Genomic DNA, 20,216 nt, shown 5'->3' with positions numbered 1-20,216 from the left:
GGACAGTCTAGCCACTGTCAGAAATAGCAGAACAAAGTAACACTAGAGATAATCTGATGGCGAGAGGCAAGCGCAGGAACCCAAGCAACAGAAACCAAGACTACATGGCACCATCGGAGCCCAATTCTCCCATCAAAACAAACATGGAATATCCAAACACACCAGAAAAGCAAGATCTAGTTCCAAAATCATATTTGATCATGATGCTGGAGGACTTCAAGAAAGACGTGAAGAACTCCCTTAGAGAACAAGTAGAAGCCTACAGAGAGGAATCGCAAAAATGCCTGAAAGAATCGCAAAAATCCCTGAAAGAAATCCAGGAAAACATAAATAAACAAGTAGAAGCCCATAGAGAGGAGACACAAAAATCCCTGAAAGAATTCCAGGAAAACACAATCAAACAGTTGAAGGAATTAAAAATGGAAATAGAAGCAATCAAGAAAGAACACATGGAAACAACCCTGGATATATAAAACCAAAAGAAGAGACAAGGAGCTGTAGATACAAGCTTCATCAACAGAATACAAGAGATGGAAGAGAGAATCTCAGGAGCAGAAGATTCCATAGAAATCATTGACTCAACTGTCAAAGATAATGTAAAGCGGAAAAAGCTACTGGTCCAAAACATACAGGAAATCCAGGACTCAATGAGAAGATCAAACCTAAGGATAATAGGTATAGAAGAGAGTGAAGACTCCCAGCTCAAAGGACCAGTAAATATCTTCAACAAAATCATAGAAGAAAACTTCCCTAACCTAAAAAAAGAGATACCCATAGACATACAAGAAGCCTACAGAACTCCAAATAGATTGGACCAGAAAAGAAACACCTCCCGTCACATAATTGTCAAAACACCAAACGCACAAAATAAAGAAAGAATATTAAAAGCAGTAAAGGAAAAAGGTCAAGTAACATTTAAAGGCAGACCTATCAGAATCACATCTAACATTTTAAAACTATCAAACGGTCAATAAATCAATTTATCTTTTTATTTCTGAAGAAAATTTAAATCTGTTCGAAATAAAAGAATATAACACTTTTGGACAAATATGCACCCTAGCAACCCTGCACAGGAAGCCAAGATAGAGAAAACCTCAACAACAACCATAACCTTCCCCCTGGTGCTGTGGTAGACAGGGAGGAAGGTGATCCAAACACTGTAGAACACCAACATGCTGAATGTTAGGAACTTGGCCTCATTGAATCTGTCAGGAAGGTTCCTAGCCAAGAAAGCCACAGTGAAGCTCCCCAGAGCCAAGGAGCCCAAATATCCCAAGACAAAGTGGAAGGCAATGTCTGAGCCTTTGTTGCAAATGATGACTATCTTCCCATGTTCAGATTGTGTATCTCTGTCAATAAATGGAGGAGATGTCACCAACCAGATTCCACAGAGGACAAGTTGGATTAGGGTACAAATGGGAATGAGCAAGTTAGTTGCCCCCTTTATCATCATCCTTCTTATCCTTCTCCCTGGAGTAGTGAGCTTGAAAGCTGTGACCACAGTTATTGTTTTGGCCAACACAGTAGAAATAGCAACAGTGAAAAATATTGCAAATGTGGTCTGCTGCAGGATGCAGGTGGCCTGGTTGGGATGTCCAATGAAGAGCAATGAACAGAGAAAACAGAAGACTAGAGATATGAGTAGGATATAGCTGAGAATGCGGTTATTGGCTTTCACAATGGGAGTATCCCTGTACTTCACAAAAGTGACTAGTACTAGAGTTGTGATGGCTGAGAAGGACAGGGCCATGCAGCCTAGAGCCATCCCCAGTGGATCTTCATAAGCAAGAAATGTCACAGCTCTTTGGAGGCACTGGGTTTGTTCTAAGTTGGCATACGAATCATCAGGACACCTCACACACTGTTCCATATCTGTTGGCAAAGAACAATAATCCCTTATAAGATACCATAATTGTATAGTTACTAATTGTATATTTATTTTATTCAGAGGATATATCAATAAATAGTTTGAGGTTGAGAATATATTTTGTTCATTATTGCTCTATGGACTACTAACTTAAATTTGCTATCTATTATCCTATGCTTTGTTTTGGAACAAATCATCATTATAGAAAATGGAAAAGTTATCTCTTAAATGAAAATGAAATATAAATATGATGATTACTAATATGAATAATCTCAGTTTATTGTATTTCTCAAACCATCAATTCACTATTCAGAGACAAGGGTAGTATACTGACATATTTATTGATGTCGGTTGATGAAAAACATTATGTATTTTGTTTGCTTTGGGAATTGTGCATTTTTTTGTATCTACACATAGGCTTGTTAATAAATTCATCATTCAAATACTGTTTGAGTAAAGGAATATTTTCATTCTTGAGGCCTTATGCCTCACAAACTTATGCATGTCCCTCTTGTTGTGGTACAATTTCCATTCCCCCAACTACAATTTCCTTGGTTATGACTATAGAAGGGTATGGCATGTAGATTATTTACATTGACATTCATTCTGCTTTCCTTATTTAGGCTGTGATTAGTTAAAGCACTCTCCCATCTCTTGTTGAATTCTTGAATTTGTCACTCTTTTTCTAATTCTTTGATAGGAAATGCCTAATCTTTTATGCCATGTAAACTCTTAAAATATGTTTCATTAGAGAACACTTGTTGTTCTGAGCATCTTGTCTTTGTCAGAGTGTAAGCCAGGTGACAGAAAGATTGTGGACTGTAAATGTACTCAAGATTCTTTGTACAAAGAATCGAAGAAGAATAAACATCTGCTTAAGTCATGCCTACAATTATTTTTTTTTAATTTTTACACATGTATGTCCCCCAAACATTGTCTGCATAATATAAAATCATTAACCATTATATTGTGAGAGGCATGAGTTGTTTGTAGAAGATATTGTAGTTAATTTACTGGGTCCAAGAGAAAATGATATTATTTAACTAAGTAAATGCTGAAACATGGAGATTTTGTGTCTGTAGTTTCCATGTAGGCCATATCATATTTCTAGTTTGTAAAGAGAAGTTATTCAAATTCACCAAATTTTCTTCTGCATGCAAGCATGTACCTGTATCATTGGCAATCTCATTTTCTTGGCACTGGACACAATCAAAGCAGCAATCAGCTGTTTGTTTCTGATGAATTTTTCTGAATCCTGCAGTACATGTCACACTACACACTGAGGAGGGAACCTGAGGCAATACACGTACAGACACACAGACACACAGACACACACACACATATAAATATATATAAAATATATACATGAACTATGCATATAAATATGTATTTAATGTGTATGTGTGTTTGTAGTTCATGAATGCATCATATGTAAAATGACCAATAGATTAATATATGGGACATTACATTTTTATTCCTCTAATAATTTATTATTTTGCATTACAATGCTATACATTCACTGAATGCCATAAAATAATTACTATGCAATGTAATATTACACATGTAACATTTCAGGTGTAACAATTTAAATTTTCTCCTTCCTAAATTGATTAATTCAAATGGAATATTTATGTGGCATCAATTTTTCTCTCAAGAAAACTGATAAATAAAAAAATAAGAACACTGAGTTGTATGGAGAGAGAAGGTAGGATATATCAAGAAAGAATTGTTCAATGAATAAGAACAAAGTATGTCATAAAAGACTCTCATGAAATTAATGGACTTTTCCTAAGTGTAAAAGAAAACCTTTAATCCCCATTCCACCCCATCCCCCTGCTTCTATTGGAGAGCTCCCCCAAAAATCTGGCCACTCTGGCCTCACTGATCTAACATTCTCATATTCTGTGGCATTCACCCTCCACAGGACCAAGGGTCTCTCTTCACCTGATGCCAGATAATGCAATACTCTGCAGAGGAGGGGAAACTGGGAAGGAGGATAATATTAAAATGTAAATAAATAAAATTAAAAATAAAAATCTATAAATTAAAAACATATGAATCTGAAAAATACTTCCCTTAATGAATCTATGCTATAATTAATTAGGCTACAACTATGTTCATACATTCAGAAAATTTCATTGTTAAATGTAGTTACAAAGTTATATATTCATATGTGCATGTGTTTATGTGTGTGTGTACATGTATATATTTGTATAAACTTAATAAATATATTTCTGTAGTGTGGGGTAAATAGTCACATGGATGCAATTAAACATGGAATTCAGAGTTTTTTGGTCCCTATGACCAGATTACATGAATTTCAGTGTTATTAAATTTTGGTGCTTATAACCGAGAATGGTCATTTGCAAGAGTATTAATTGGTCTTAACAACACAGAAACTATTTGAGTGCTTCCTATTTAAAAATTTAGACATCTTCGAAAAATTAAAAATTGTAGTATACCTACCACTGTTTCTCCTGTGACCCACTCCCAGTTTTCAGATATATGAAGTTGTTGACTCTGTGGCAAACAAGGAAAATAGCTTCCTATTTTCACTTTTAATCCAAGGCCTTGTGGAAAATTCCAAATCATGAAAATGTCATACTTGGCACACTGATTTTCCTTATGATTCATGTTCACCAGTTCTCCAACAGGGTTAGTAAACACCCTAGTTTTCAGCAAAGAAGCCACCTAAATGAGATGAATCATAAGATGATTACATATGCATATCAATACAGAGAATGCTAAATTGAGAATCTCCCATAATCTTTTAATATCTTTCAGAAAAGACAGGTGCATTAAAATAATCCAATGTAGTAAAATATACTATACTGTATTATTACAGGTTATAGTTACATGTCATATTGTATAATTACAAGGTAATATACTTCATATTATTGTTTGCTCGTTAAAAAGCTATAATAAATGATTACCAGAGAATAATCACATGGTATGTGTGTGTATGTATACACGTTTGTCAAAAATAATATTTAAAAGCTGAAGCCAAATATGTAAGAAATAAGGGGAAATTAAAAAGTCTGGATGTTTTGGAAGTAAAGAATGGTATTGGGTCAGTCATGTATATACTGCATACATATATAAAATAAACATAAACAATAAAATATGCACTTTTCATCATTTGCGTTTTTATAAATAATTATTAATTTAAATGAATAGCTATTATCAGAGCACATGCACTTATTTTTGAGAAATTCTTCTTCAGAATAATATTCCTGTCTAGTTATCACCTAAGGATTTTATGATAAAACTCTAGGCTCCTTTAAAATTTTGAAGTCATTTGGTTAAATGTTGAAACACATTGTCACACAATTCGCTGATATTTATAAAAATGTCTTGTCTCCTATTAAAAGTTATCACTGTGCATGATATATGTCAATGTAAAAAATTCATTCTGGAGTTTTGCAGGATAGAAAACTTTACACTGAGAGACATCCTCTAACAAATGGATGTGAAGTTCCCAGCGGCCTGAAAGGTCACATTGCTATATCTAAGCATAATGAAACATAAGAAACGTTACCTGCTGACAGTCAGCGCATATTCCTTTGGGTTCTTCCATTTTCTGAGACTCTACTTGTTGAAAAATGAGTTCATGGTAGGTGTGGGCAACAGCATACACAGCATTATACAAATTGTAACCTTCATCACTCAGGGCCATGTCAAACGTGTGCTGTGCTAACCATTCCAATGAGTTGTTGAATGTTAAACAATCCATTTTGTTATTGTTCTTTGAGATTGAACAGTTAAAATGATTCCAGTGCAGCATAGACTGTGAAATGTCTATTGGATACTTGGATGTGTTTATTGTTTGCATAAAATTCCTAAATACAGCAATGTCATTGTGGTGGTGGGCAAAAGTGACAGTCCCGTGGAAGAAATCAAGGCTGAAATCTTTTTTATGTGTGGTGACATCCCATTGTGAGGTTGTGATCCAGATTCTCTGTGCACCTAAATATGCCCATCTTCTAAAGCTGAGTTCTAGAGTGGAGTTCATTTCACCATAAATGACAACAACCTTTGCTGAAGATGTCATAAGTTGTTGGTCATATATCTTAAGTCTTGTCTTGAATATCTGCATGGTTTCTGGGATCATATTCACAAAAGCTAAACAGATTTCATGCCTTTGTATTTCTTCTCTCAAGTCTGAGAGAAACTGAATACCTTGGTCATCATCTGAGATGACCAGTCCTATCCAAGTCCATCCAAAATGAAACATCAAGGAGACCATGCCATGGAACAAATATGTGTCCTTGGCTGCTATCTGATAGATATAGGGAAACTGGTCATGGTCACTCAGGTTAGGGTTAAATGATCCAAAGAAAATCTAAAGAGTATAAGGAAAGGATTAAACATCCACATGAGGAATATGATTGTTAGGAGGTGTGGACATATATACAAGTAATGCAACTCACCGTTCAGAACTCAGATTAAGGGTAATAAGATTATACAATACATGTCATATATTTTTCCATTATATTCTAGAATATTCCTGACAAATCTGAATGTTATAGAAAACAATTTTTCCTGTTTTCCCAGTATAGATATTCAATCTGATTATTTTATTTTGTGTGTGTGTGTGTGTGTGTGTGTGTGTGTGTCTATGAGTGTGTGTAGCAGTATACCCACAAATGCATGGGATTCAAGTTTTCTTCTAGACACATTTAAATGGAATTTAAATGGAATTTAAATGTTGGTAATTCGTCAAGTGTCATACACTATTACCTTTGGTTTCCTTGAATAAATTGACAGTTTTAAGGAAGTTGTCCATGATGGTCCTGTAAGTTCTACATCACAACATTGCTTCATTCTACAGTAATAATTAATTAGTTCGAAATTGTTGTTTTTATGTGAATATGCTTTTTCCAGAACTCCCAATGTATCTTCACACAGGCCAACAATGATGGAAAATGACAAAGACATGTTGGATAAAAGATTAGGATTCTTGTTGATCTCATCAGTAGCAAAAAACAGTACCAGAAAAAACTCATATTTTCTTCCTGGTATTCTAAAACCAAGCATAATGACGTTTAAGGGAGATGTTTGAAAAATAAAATTTCAATTGTAGTTAAGTTTGTACCACAAGACATTCTAAATTTCTGTCTAAATGTCATGAAATAAGTCTCATAAATTAGAGATCTTAAGATTTGAATACGATTTAAGAATTCATAGATGTAGGGCACTAACATATGATAAATTTTGTAATTGTGAAAGTCAATAAGGGGACTATTTTATCTCTAAATACCATCCTCAAATACCATTAGAGTCCAATTGAGTAAAACTGTTATAAAATAGTCTTAGAGATGTAATTCCACCGATACAAAATAAAAAGCATGACTTAAACCACACATGAAATACATATCACATTTGCACTATATTTTTATTATTTAAATGTACTTATATTCAAACATGTTTATAATATTTATACTTTTCAAATCATATATTACATCAAAATTTTGTTCAACTTTTATATTTATATACCTTTGTACCCAAAAGTATCATTAATGCATATTTAATATGTTTATTACTCATGATCGTATATCAAATGTTGCATACTAAATGGTTTCAAAACTCAAAATATTATTTGAGTACCAAGCAGAGTAAAAGAGCATAAAGTATTAAAAGGTTAATCATTTAGAAATATATTCAGAAGTCTTTATATAAAACTTCCTAACATAGAGTAAATGTACGAAAAATGAATTATGTATCTGTGCAAATTATCTAACAATCAGTTTATTTCAAAAAGGGCATCAGTTCTTTTAGGAGAGAATTTACTGTATCAGTAAGACATTTTTCAAATTTCAAATTAGGAAAAACTCTTTGAAGTTAAACATTATGAAAATGCTAATTTTATGCATAGTGAGAAAAAGTATTAATAATATTTCCTTGTTCATAGACATGCATTGAATAGTTTCAACTGTCAATAATCATTAAAATATTTAAAGATATATTCCACTTAAATTTATTTATTCATTTCAAGTACATTAAATGATAGAATATACTATGTAACCTGAATAATATCTTATAGGCTCCATTACACATCAATACCTTTTAGTGTGTTGTTACTATTTTAATTTTGTAAAAGTAGATTGAAATTTCTCTTAACACTTCAGGCCCCCTAATTCTTTGAGGTCCTTTAACAGTTGTCTGAACAGTAAGATCTTCTTCCATTTGAAATGTGTTCCTCTGCCCAAGCACAGTTGGCAGTTCATATATTCATCTGTTATTATTAGAAATTACTTCTCATCAGGAGTAAAACACCAAACATGCTCTTTTGCTGAAATTAGCAGTTTTAAATTAAATGTTTGGAGCTAGGTTTTTCTTCTAAACCATAAAAGTGTATTGGTACAATTAATATATTTGTAAATTTAAATCCTATTATGGCTTATAGAAGTGTCACTAATGAGAATGTCCACTATTTCTTCCAATGAAATCTGGGATAATATAGAATGCATCAGAAATGAAATTTCTACTGACCTAACCCAGAACTACAATAATGTGAAGCAACCACCAATATCAAAGTGTACACAGTATACTGTGGCTAATAATTAGAAAATATTTTGTTTAAATCCCAAAGACACAAAAATTGAACAAGAAATGGGATGAGAGTCAGGGACAGAAAAGTGCAGGAAACTTCAGTTTGTGAAAGAATGAATTCACAAGCACATTGGTTAGCTAAAATTTGAAAGATTTCAACATCTCTTCTCTCATGATCTGCAGGCACAAAAGATAATATCTCACACTTGGACTCTAAGAACTGTGTAGCCACATTTCGAACAGCTTCTTATCCACAAGAAGTACATTTATTCTCCTAGATTTTCTCTAATGTAAAATATTTTTAAATATTAAAAAAATATTGAATGTCTGTATGATACAGATAATCAGTCTAATATGTGATCGAGTATTTGCATCACTGGATGAAAAGATATTCTGCTAACAGAATAAGAAATCTGGCAGGCTTTTTCCATATTCAGTGACAGCTCCAGAATGACAGGAGTGGCTCATTTAAAGACTATTTTATAATGCAAAGCATATACATACTCATGAGTGTATATATGTAATAATATACATGTAATCATATATAGTAGACATCCTTCCACCACCACACCACACAGATTTCAATGTCTGAGTTTATGCCCAAATTTTAGAAGCCAAAATTAGATAACCATTTTATTGGGGCATTTAGAGGCATGCTTATACAGGAATGGTTGGCAGAAAATTGAAGAGAGGCAGTGATGCAGTCTCTTCATATTGAGATTTTGCCAAAAGTGGGAATTATGAATTCAAGGTACAGGTAAAAACATATTTCAATATATGATATCAACAAAGATTCAAGAGATAGAATCCAGTCTCTCTCGTTTTCCAGCTTTGTGAACTAGAGCCAATGTAGTAAAGCTAAGGTAAACCATGACACATTTGAAAGTACTAAAATAGTGGTTGAAGTTATAATTAATATTCTGTGGTTCCTAAAGTTACAAGGGGAAAAACAGGACAGAATCATACAGTTGTGTACACTGTTACATATTTCTAATTCATAATACTGAAGCATGAAATAAAGTTAATAACCTACCTAAAATTAATAATGCGATTATAAAAATCTTCTTCAATAGGGTCCTCGTCTGTAAAAAGAACAAAACCACAGTCACTTCGCAAATCTCCATCATTATCTTCGCTCTTCTTTATCCTCCAAAAGCAATTGGGTTCAGTCAAACTGCACAAGATGAGACAAAACTTCAGGGAAAAAAAGGCAATAGTGAAAGCACACAGCTTCTTCATGTCTGCTAGGATCTTGGATGGAGCAGTTGTGAAACCTGATTCTTATGCAGGCAAACATAACACACACATTTACACCAGTTTGTATATTTTAAGGCTTCTGCTGACAGGCGATCCACTTAATTATATTCAACAGTTTCTTTCCATTCATCCTATGTTCTGCTCCCTGGATACAATGGGAAAATTCTGGCCTCAAGCTCTACATCTGAGGTCTGAAAACTTTTGATCAAAACATTTCCAAAAACATGTTTTGAAGATAATGTTCTCCATCCACAGCGGCCATGATTTCATTAACATCTATGCCACAAATATTCCAAAGGCCAATCTTCTCTTGAACAACCTTCAACAGAACATGTGTCAACAACAATATTTATGAACCCAATAGATTTCCTCAGAACTTTTATAGTAAGACAAGAGTTGAGAAGGTATAAATGTTCCATATCATTTGGACTTTGAGTTGAATTGTGGCACATTATGTTTTTCATTCCCTGGTGTAGGGAAGGGAAGTTTCACATGCAACATTGAGCCAGGAGTTGAGCACATTCACAAAATCTCTTTCAGCTTCCCATGATTCTTGTGATCTGGAGAATATGTCATTATGCTAAATCCAATAATTCCTGGAATCATACAGATTCAACGTGCATCCTGTTCAATATCAATTACTATGCAGTCATTTAATGGGTTGTAATGCTGATCTCTTCCCTCATAATCAGTTCTTGACACTCAATGACAGTTGATAAATATTTTTTTGATGTTTGTTCACACCTCAATAAGATGATTGAGAATAATTTTATGTGTTTTCTTTAAATGAATGAAAGAATATACCTGTCATTTATGAGAGAGAATTTTATTGCTAATATTATTATATAACATATTTTATGCCTAGTTGGTATATGTTTTGAAATGGTATTGTCTTGGTTTACATTGCAACAAGACAGATGCATGTCTGATTTGTAGGTTGATGTCTATAGGGAGCAGAGGGCTGGTACCAGTTAGGTCAATGCCATGATTGTACAGTAAAAAAAATAAGGTGGGAGAGAAAAAGAAGAGAGAAAAATCAAGATGGAGACAGAGAAGAGTGATCTGCATCTGGGTGGTCTTGAATTGTCAAGGTAGATGGGGTGGATTTCTGTAATCAAATTTTTATTTTCTAGGCAGGCAGCTTATATCCTTATCAACTGTTTGTAAGTTTATTGTCTGGATGTATTTTGAATTGAAAATTTATCATACAAATCTGATTGTTGTGTTAGAGTTTGTTGCATCTTGATTTTTATGTTTAATTGGGTATTTCTTATTTACATTTCAAATGTTATTCCCTTTACCTGTTTCCTGACCACAAGCCTCCTACAACCCCACTTCTATATGGGTGTTCCCCTGTCCATACCCCTTACCTTTTCTCCCCCCACCCCCAAAATTCCCTACACCAGGGGTCCACCCTTGTCAGGACCAATGGCTTCTCCTTCCATTTATGCCTAGCAAGGTCATCTTTTGCTACATATGCAGTTGTAGCCATGGGTCAGCCTGGGTAGTGGTTTAGTCTCTGGGAGCTCTGGTTAGTTGAAATTTTTGTTCTAATGGGGTTGCAAGCCCCTTTAGCACTTTCAATCCGTTCTCTAATTTTTTTAATGGGAGTCCTATTCTCAGGTCAGTAGTTTGCTGCTAGCATTCACCTCTGAACTTGACTTGTTCTGGCTGTGTCTCTCTGGAAAGATCTATATACAATTCCTGTCAGCATGCATTTCTTAGCATCATCCATCTTATCTAGTTTTGGATGCTGCATATATATGGGCCACATGTGGGACAGGAGCAGAATGACTATTCCTTCAGTCTGTGCTCTAAACATTGACTCCCTATCCCTTCCTATGTATATTTTTGTTTCCATTTGTAAGAAGTGAGGCATCCCCATTTTGATCATCTTTGTTCTTGAGTTTCATGTAGTCTGTGGATTGCATTTTGGGTAATCGAAATTTAGGGCTATTATCCACTTAATGGTGAGATCATTCCTTCTGTGTTTTTCTGTGATTTGGTTACCTCACTCAGGATGATATTTCTAGTTCATTCCATTTGCCTATGAATTTCATGAAGTCATTGTTTCATGAAGTCCATTGGAGAGAGAGTTCCCCATGCAGACAGGTGGGCACTCCTGAGACTGCAAGTCAGGAGAGACCACCAGTACTGCCCAACGTTGTCCATATCCCTGGACCAAGAGAAAACTCTATAGGGCCTCGGGGACACAGGCCCACAGAAACACCTGAAGACCAGTAGACAGGAATGACTACATGCCTAAAAGAAGAACACTCTGTTCACATAACTGGCTGAAAGAAAACAGGAAAATAGGTCTACAGCACTCCCGACACACAGGGTTATACGACGGTCTAACCACTGTCAGAAATAGCAGAACAAGGTAACACCACAGACAACGTGATGAAAAGAGGCAAGCACAGGCACCCAAGCAACAGAAACCAAGACTACGTGGCATCATCAGAGCCCAATTCTACCAGCAATGCAAACACTGAATATCCAAGCACACCAGAAAAGTAAGATCTAGATTTAAAACCACAATTGATCATGATGATGGAGGACTTCAAGAAAGACATAAAGAACTCCCTAGAGAAATGCAGGAAAACACAAATAAACAAGTAGGAGGCTATAGAGAGGAAACAGAAAAATCCCTGAAAGTGTTACAGAAAAACACAGTCATGCAGGTGAAGGAATTATAAATGGAAATAGATGCAATAAAGAAAGCACAAAGGGAGACACCCTTGAATATAGAAAACCAAAGGTAGAGACAAGGAGCCGTAGATACAAGCAACACCAACAGAATACAAGAGATAGATGAGAGAATCTCAGGAGCAGAAGATTCTGTAGAAATGATTAAAACAACTGTCAAAGATAATATAAAATGGAAAAAGGCAATGGCCCAAAACATACAGGAAATCCAAGACACAATGAGAAGATGGAAACAAAAGGTAATAGGTATAGAAGAGAGTGAAGACTCTCAAATAGAAGGACCAGTAAATATCTTCAACAAAATCATAGAAGAAAACTTCCCTAACCTAAAGAAAAAGAAGGCCAAAAACATACAAGAAGCCTACAGAACTCCCAATAGATTGGACCAGAAAAGAAACTCCTCCCATCACATAATAGTCAAAACACCAAATGCACAAAACAGAGAAAGTATATTAAAAGCAGTAAGGAAAAAGGACAGGTAACATATAAAGGCAGACCTATCAGAATCATAGCAGACTCCTCACCAGAGAGTATGAAAGCCAGAAGATCCTGGACAGATGTCATACAAACCCTAAGAGAACACAAATGCCAACCCAGGTTCCTGAATCCAGCAAAACTCTCAATTAACATAGATGGAGAAACGAAGATATTCCAAGACAAAAACAAATTATCTTTCTACAAATACAGCCCTACAAAGGATAATAAACGGTAAAGCCAAACACAAGGAGGTAAGAAACATACTAGAAAAAGCAAGAACCTAATTATTTTGCAATAAAACAATGAGAAGACAAGCACACAAACATAATCTCACCATCAAATTTGAATTTAACAGGAAGCAACAATCAGTATTCCTTAATATCTCTCACCATCAATACTCAATTACCCAATAAAAAGATATAGATTAACAAAATGGACATGCAATGAGGACACAACATTTTGCTCCCCAGCGGAAACACACCTCAGAGACAAAGACAGACACTACCTCAGAGTAAAAGGCTGGAAAACAAGCTGGAGAAGCCATTCTAATATCTAACAATGTCGACTTTCAACCAACAGTCATCAAAAAAGATAAGGAAGGACACTTCATATTCATCAAAGGAAAAATCCACCAAGATGAACTCTCAATCCTAAATATCTATGCCCCAAATACAAGGACACCTACATTCATAAAAGAAACCTTACTAAAGCTCAAAGCACACATCGCACCTCACACAATACTAGTAGGAGATTTCAACACCCCACTCTCATCAATGGAGAGGTCATGGAAACAGAAATGAAACAGAGATGTAGACAGACTAAGAGAAGTCATGAACCAAATGGACATAACAGATATTTATAGCACATTCTATCCTAAAACAAAAGGATATACCTTCTTCTCACAACCGCATGGTACTTTCTCCAAAATTGACCATATAATCGGTCATAAAACAGGCCTCAACAGATGCAGAAAGATAGAAATTAGCTCATGTGTCATGTCAGACCATCACAGGTGGTAGGGTTAGAAATAAAGAGAAAGAAAAGATAGATAGATAGATAGATAGATAGATAGAGAGAGAGAGAGAGGGAGAGAGAGAGAGAGAACGAACGTACAAAAGAAAGAAAGAAAGAAAGAAAGAAAGAAAGAAAGAAAGAAAGAAAGAAAGAGAAGGCATAAATTTGAGGGAGGAACTGGGAGGAGGTTGGGGCAAAGGGAGGGATGAAAAAGACATAAATATAGTATAATTCTCAAAACAATTAAATACCAAATAGATATCAATTAAATACCAAACAATCAAGGTGAAAAATCTCAAAGTAAATAAACTGGAAGTAAGGAGAGCTGTTATCATGCACAGTAATGAAATTCAGGAAAATTGTTAGGTTTTACCTTAAAAATCATGTATTTCAATGAATTGGAATAATCTAAAACAAACACATAGGTTTCTGGATGTATATGTCCAACAATAAGTAAATCATGAAGGTATTTAAAAATAGAGCAGTTTGTAGGAAGCAATAAACGTGAGGCAGTAATCAAATGTCTTCCACTTAGAAAAATTACCAGAACTTCAATGAAATACGAATACAAATGCTTCTCAAACTATTCTATTAAACAGTAAAGGAAGGTTACATTAGCAAATGTTTCATAAAGCTACAATTAGCCTGATACTAAAACCAGATAAAAACACAAAATAAAAAAATTACTGACCAATCTCATAAATATATATATATATATATGTATATATATGTATGTGTGTGTGTGTGTGTGTGTGTGTGTGTGTGTGTGTATCAAGAAATCACTCACCATGATTAAGGTGGCTCCAGAGATGTAGTACTGGTTCAATATTCAATCAATAAATTTTATAAATTTCACAAATGACTTAATGTTTTATATAGAGTAGAAATAAAATGGCAGTAGAAAGAAGGCTTTTGACAAAATTAACATCAATCTTGTCAAACGTCCCAAAAGAATATAGAAACTTATCTATATTTATATATTAAGAAGCTCAGAATATAAGAAACATATCTCACCATAATATGTATGGCAATCCTGTAGCTGAAATATTAAATGGAGAAAACAAGGGTTCCCACTTTCCTGACTCTTACTCAAGATGGTACTGAAAAATCTTAGCTAGAACAATATAAGGCAAATAAAAGGAATATAATATGGAAAGGAAGAAGTCAAAGTATCTCTATTTGTAGATAATAAGATTCTATACATCAAAGGCTCTAAAGACTCTACCAGAAAGCCTAAAGGATGGGTATTTACTTTCAACAAAATGGCAGAATACATAAATGACATGTAAAAGTCAGTAATCTTCTTATAAACGAATGAAAAGTATACTGAGAAAGTAATCAGGGAAATAATACCATTCATAACACTTTAAAAATCCAAACCTGACCAAGGAAGTGAAAGACCTCTATAATGAAAGTTTTACATACTGAAGAAAGAAATTTAAGAAGACACTAGAAATTAGAAAGACCTTGCATGCTCATGGATGGCCATATTTCCAAAATCCATCTACAGATTCAATGCAACCCCAAGAGAAATTAGGGGGGCTGGGTAATATTGTCAAAATACATTATATACATTCATGAAAACACTATAATAAATTCTATTATTCTCTATAATATTTATTGAAATAATTTTTTAAAACTTTACTATAGATCCAAGCTGTTTTTAGAAACACCAATTCCATCACACACACACACACACACACACACACACACACACACACACACACAAACACACTCATGACAAAACTCGAAAAGACCAGTCAGGCATATAATGTTCTGCCAGCAAGGCCAGCTCTGGTGAGGTGGAGGCAGGTGGAGCCCTGGGATCCAAGGCTGTCCTGGGATTAAGACAGCCTAACTTAATTTACTGATCTCAAGTGAGAGACCCGGCTTCAAAAACAAGGTGGATGTTACTGAGGAACAATACACAACATCAACATGGTGTCAAGAGATGCATACAAACACAGAAGAACACACACTGTATACAAATGGAAAATAATTCAGACTAAAAGCTGTGGCACATGCCAGAACATAGCTGCTCCAAGGATTTTGCATAAAAGGAAATAACCCAGTTGCCAAGAGACAGATATTATATGATTTTATTTGTACAAAGAACCTAGAGACATCAAATTACAGCAATGGACAGTAGCATGGTGGCTGCCAAAGGCGATGAGAGGGAGAAGTGAAGAGCTGATATTTATTGGGTATAGAATTTCAGTTTGGAATTGTAAAACAATTCTGGTGATGGATGGGAATTATAATCCCTCAATATTGTCAATGTCTAATGCCATTCAACTATCAACTTAAAAGATAAAAATGACAGCTTTCATATTATGTATAATTACAAGAATAACAAATAAAAGGTCTTCCCTCATCATAAAGTGATAGGGAGGCTGGGGCCTGCATAGCTGCAACTCAGTAACAGCAATGTTATCTACTTTGGTCAGTTTCTTAACTGTTTCACTGCATTTCAATACGGGTATCTTTAAAAAAAATGCAACACTAAAATGTCTAAGTATCTGTTGAAGTATCAAAGGAAACTCCCTTGAGCGATTTGGTATAATGGAGTCAGCTGTTGGCTTTGAAGTTCAGAGAAAAAGGCAGAACCATAGCGAAGCCTGAGTGCTATGCACAGCACTAATCCCGGCAGTACTTACTTAGTTCACTTTCTGTTATAAAACTTCAAAAAATGAAATGTTACAACTATCTGTTTGTGTTGATTAATCGCATGTACCTTCATGAGAAGTCCAGCATTTGATGGTTCTTTTGTCCTCAGATGCCATTTTTTTTAATGGATGTCACTGAGGCTGGAGTGTGTAAAACCCCTGATTGCCCTGGTGGTGGCCGGCGACATGCAAGGATTTTTTTCTTCACTAAATGTTTGTGTCATCTTTGACTGTGGAGAAATGTTTAAATTCATGCTGGCATGAGATAATATGCTTGCTTAGATGTGTAGACTAACGTTTCATGAAACAAACATCAGTTTATTACTCTTAGGATGGCAGTCACCTCAAGACAGGATAAGCAGGACAGCATTCTGCCTGCGTGTGCGCCTGCTGGCCAGCAGAGGGCACCAGATCCAATCACAGATGGTTGTGAGCCACCATGTGGGTGCTGGGAATTGAACTCAGGCCTCTGGAAGAGCAGTCAGTGCTCATAACCACTGAGCCATCCCTCCAGCATAAGTGTGTGACTTTCCCTAAATGATTTTTACTGTTCGTTCTAATTTGTTTTCTGTGCTGTGATACACACACAATCAATACCAACCTGATGATTTTATTTATTCTATCTCATAACTTATAGTCTCTCATGAAGGGAAATCGGAGAAGAACATGGAAGCAGGAATCACAGCGGAGACCACAGAGGAGGGCTGTTTACTTGCTTGCCCCCAATGGTTGACTCAGCTTGTTTTTCATACAACAAGGACTCACTCCGTGGTCATATTGCCCACAACTCACTGGGCTTTCACACATCACTAATTAATCAAGAAAATGCCCAACATAACTGCCCATCGGCCAGTTGGATGGAGGTCTTTTGTCAATTAAGAATTCTTCTTTGAAGTTGAGCCTCGTGTGTGTAAGGTTAACAAAAACAAACAAACAAACAAATCCCAATGACAAGAGAAAACCCAGCATGCTCTTTTCTGATATTTCCTGTATTTCATTTCCCCTAGAAAGAGTGGGGCCCAAACACTTCTGAATCATGTTGGTGTGCACTTAAGGACAATAAAGCATTTACACACTTTTCTCACATTTAATTTTCTTAGACATTATATTCCATCAAGCCCTCAGAGGGCAGAGGGGAAATTCCTTCCACCCAATCCTATTCTACCCTGCCCTGCAGTGCATCAGCTCAGTGGTTGACCAATGGAAAAATTTTAGAGTGAGTTTTCTTTCTCTTAAAGTTCAGGGGTGCAGTATTTCTTAACAAATAGAATTGCACTGCGTCCATTATTAGACACCAAATAGCTTCGAGAACAGGCTTGATAATATTTTCTTAAGGTCTTTGTTTTTAAGATTTATTTTATTTATATGCATACACTGTTGCTGTATTCAGACACACCGGAAGAGGTCATCGAATCTCATTACAGGTGTTTGTGAGCCAACATGTGGTTGCTGGGAATTGAACTCAGGTCCTCTGGAAGAGCAGTCAGTGCTCTTAACCACTGAGCCATCTCTCCAGTACTTGATAATGTTCTTAATGAACCCATCCTAATATTACAGGGTGACACAACATCTGCTTTCAAACTTAAACAGTTGTGAAGCCATTCAGTAACAACTGATATTTCATTCCTGGTTTGTGAAGCTGTTGTGCATTTCTCATGCTGCCATGTTTAAAAGAAGAAAAGAAGTTTTTATTTCCATGAAAGTTGTAGTGAATACATTTTTTGAACTACAGTTCTAGTGATGACTGTATTCATCAGACTTCAAGGCAAGGCAAAAGAGACTCTTAACTTTCAGATTCTTTTTAATAAGACAACTAAGGAGCTTTAGTTTAGAAATGGCTAACATATGCCAAGAAAATATTGAGGGCTTCAGTGAGTGTCCCCTGAGAAATAGGTGGTCTCACTAAAGCCATAGGCTCATGGACTTATGTCAGGATTTTACGGTACCTGTCTACATAAAATATATTCTACTGATGAAGTGTGTGTCATTATCAGGTAAGTCTTTGCCACTTAGTCGTGTTTGGGTTGTAAAGTAAGCAAAAAATTAAGAATCCTGTCATAACCAGGTGATGTGGTGCACATCTTACATCCCAGCACTCGAAGCAGAGGCAGGTGGCTCTCTCTGAGTTTGAGGCCACCATGTTCTACAAAGCAAGTTCCAGGAAGTCAAGGCTACCCAGTGAAATCCTATCTTGGGGGAAAAACCTGGTACAATAAGGTGTTTAATCAGAGACAGCAGGGTGCCTCAGCTAAAGCCATTTGCCACCAAGTCAATTCCTGGGACACACATGGTAGAAAGAGAAAACTACCTCGACTCGTCTTCTGATCTCAACATACACTTCTGAGGTTTACACACACACACACACACACACACACACACACACACACACACTCACTCACACTCACACACACACAAACACACACACAGGCATGCACGCATGCACACACAGGGGTAGACAGAGACAGAGACAGAGAGAGATTCACACATGTGTGTACACACAAGTGCACTTAAAATGGAGCACATATCCATAGAAATATGAAATGGACAACAAAACATAAAATAATGAGAAGATTCAACATAAAAAGAGAACGGCAATGAATGAGTAAAGGCAATGTTTCAAGAAACTATGTCTTAATTTTAGACTGCAACAGATCCTGAGTCCTACATAAACAAAACTAAAGACCAAAATGTTCGGCTTTTATCAGAGAAATAACAGAACATCAAATTGAAAGAGAAACTTCCAGGAGCTTCAGATTAAAGACATAGCTTCTTTATTAAACGGCTCCAAGTAAGTACACCAATTACAAAATATGGAAAGCAGAATATAATGGGACACCTAAGGGAAGAACAACAGCTAGCCTGAATGTACTTGTTGGTAGGCAAGGAATCTTTCACTTGCCTTTTTCATCTGCCCCTTTCTACTCTCTATTTTACTTTTAGAATATTTCTAGTTTACCATATTCAGCATGTATTTATCCAGTTTTTATAATTTTTTAAAGATACACCCACATTTGGAAGCTGGAGAAATGACTAAAAAGTCAAGAACAGTTGGTAATCTTTCAGGGGACCTGTATTCTGTTCTCAGCACCCAAGTCAGGAAGCTCAACAGTTTTGTCCTTGTGATGATCAAGAATGACCACATCCTTTGTCCCCTATGAGAAGACGATATTGTTTGTCCTCTCCTAAAGTTTACTCCTTAGGAAGAAGCATCTAATATCAAGTCATTAAAAGCTTCACAATGTAGAATGTGACCGCAACTACATTATTTTCGACATTTAATCTGGAAACACCTTCAATAACGTTAGTTCAGGGTGGTAAAAGAGGCCACTTGAGAGAATGCTTAAAAGCAAAAGAAGGAAATCCACACGAGAAAGCGTTAATGATCAGGATATGGGCCTCACATGGGAATTGTTGAAAGTCACTATACACGGACTTTAAACATCAATCAAGAAAGGGATAATTGTTCAAATTCTGAAGCTATGATGGGATCAATGAAAAAACCATCTTCCTTAGTCAATCATAAGGTAGAAACTTATGATTTGAGATCATTTTACAGTCAACGGAAGCTTGTGGCTTGAACTTTTTTTCTTGTAGTATTGGCCACAGCCTTCAACAGGCCAGAACCAAAAGTTATACACTTTAGAATGATTGTAAGAAACTCAACATTGATAGTA

The 20,216-nt window shown here is 35.6% G+C and overlaps 1 protein-coding gene across 2 annotated transcripts; it reads right to left on the bottom strand.

Annotated features, from left to right (window-relative positions):
* Positions 1 to 751: 751 nt before the first annotated feature.
* Positions 752 to 10,467, bottom strand: Vom2r6 (vomeronasal 2 receptor, 6). Of its 2 annotated transcripts, none has more exons than XM_087553758.1 (6): positions 9,454 to 10,467; positions 6,608 to 6,900; positions 5,406 to 6,209; positions 4,334 to 4,558; positions 3,036 to 3,159; positions 752 to 1,872 (listed from the first exon to the last, which is right to left on the bottom strand). In XM_087553758.1, the coding sequence occupies exons 1-6, from the start codon at positions 9,656 to 9,658 to the stop codon at positions 989 to 991; spliced, it is 2,535 nt and encodes an 844-aa protein (XP_087409884.1). In that variant the 5' UTR covers positions 9,659 to 10,467; the 3' UTR covers positions 752 to 988.
* Between the last annotated feature and the right edge of the window lie 9,749 nt (positions 10,468 to 20,216).

Source organism: Rattus norvegicus, chromosome 1 (assembly GCF_021556685.1).
Source record: "Rattus norvegicus strain SHRSP/BbbUtx chromosome 1, alternate assembly SHRSP_T2T, whole genome shotgun sequence".
In the NCBI taxonomy this organism is placed as follows: Eukaryota; Metazoa; Chordata; class Mammalia; order Rodentia; family Muridae; genus Rattus; species Rattus norvegicus.
This window is presented reverse-complemented; position numbering and strand designations above follow the sequence as displayed.

Coding starts and splice junctions, on each gene's coding strand:
- Vom2r6 (XM_087553758.1), bottom strand. CDS start 9,658: ATGAAGAAGCTGTGTGCTTTCACTATTGCCTTTTTTTCCCTGAAGTTT. Junction 6,901..9,453: donor TAATCGCATTATTAATTTTA/GGTAGGTTATTA, acceptor ACGTCATTATGC/TTGGTTTTAGAATACCAGGA. Junction 4,559..5,405: donor TATGCGCTGACTGTCAGCAG/GTAACGTTTCTT, acceptor CATCTCATTTAG/GTGGCTTCTTTGCTGAAAAC.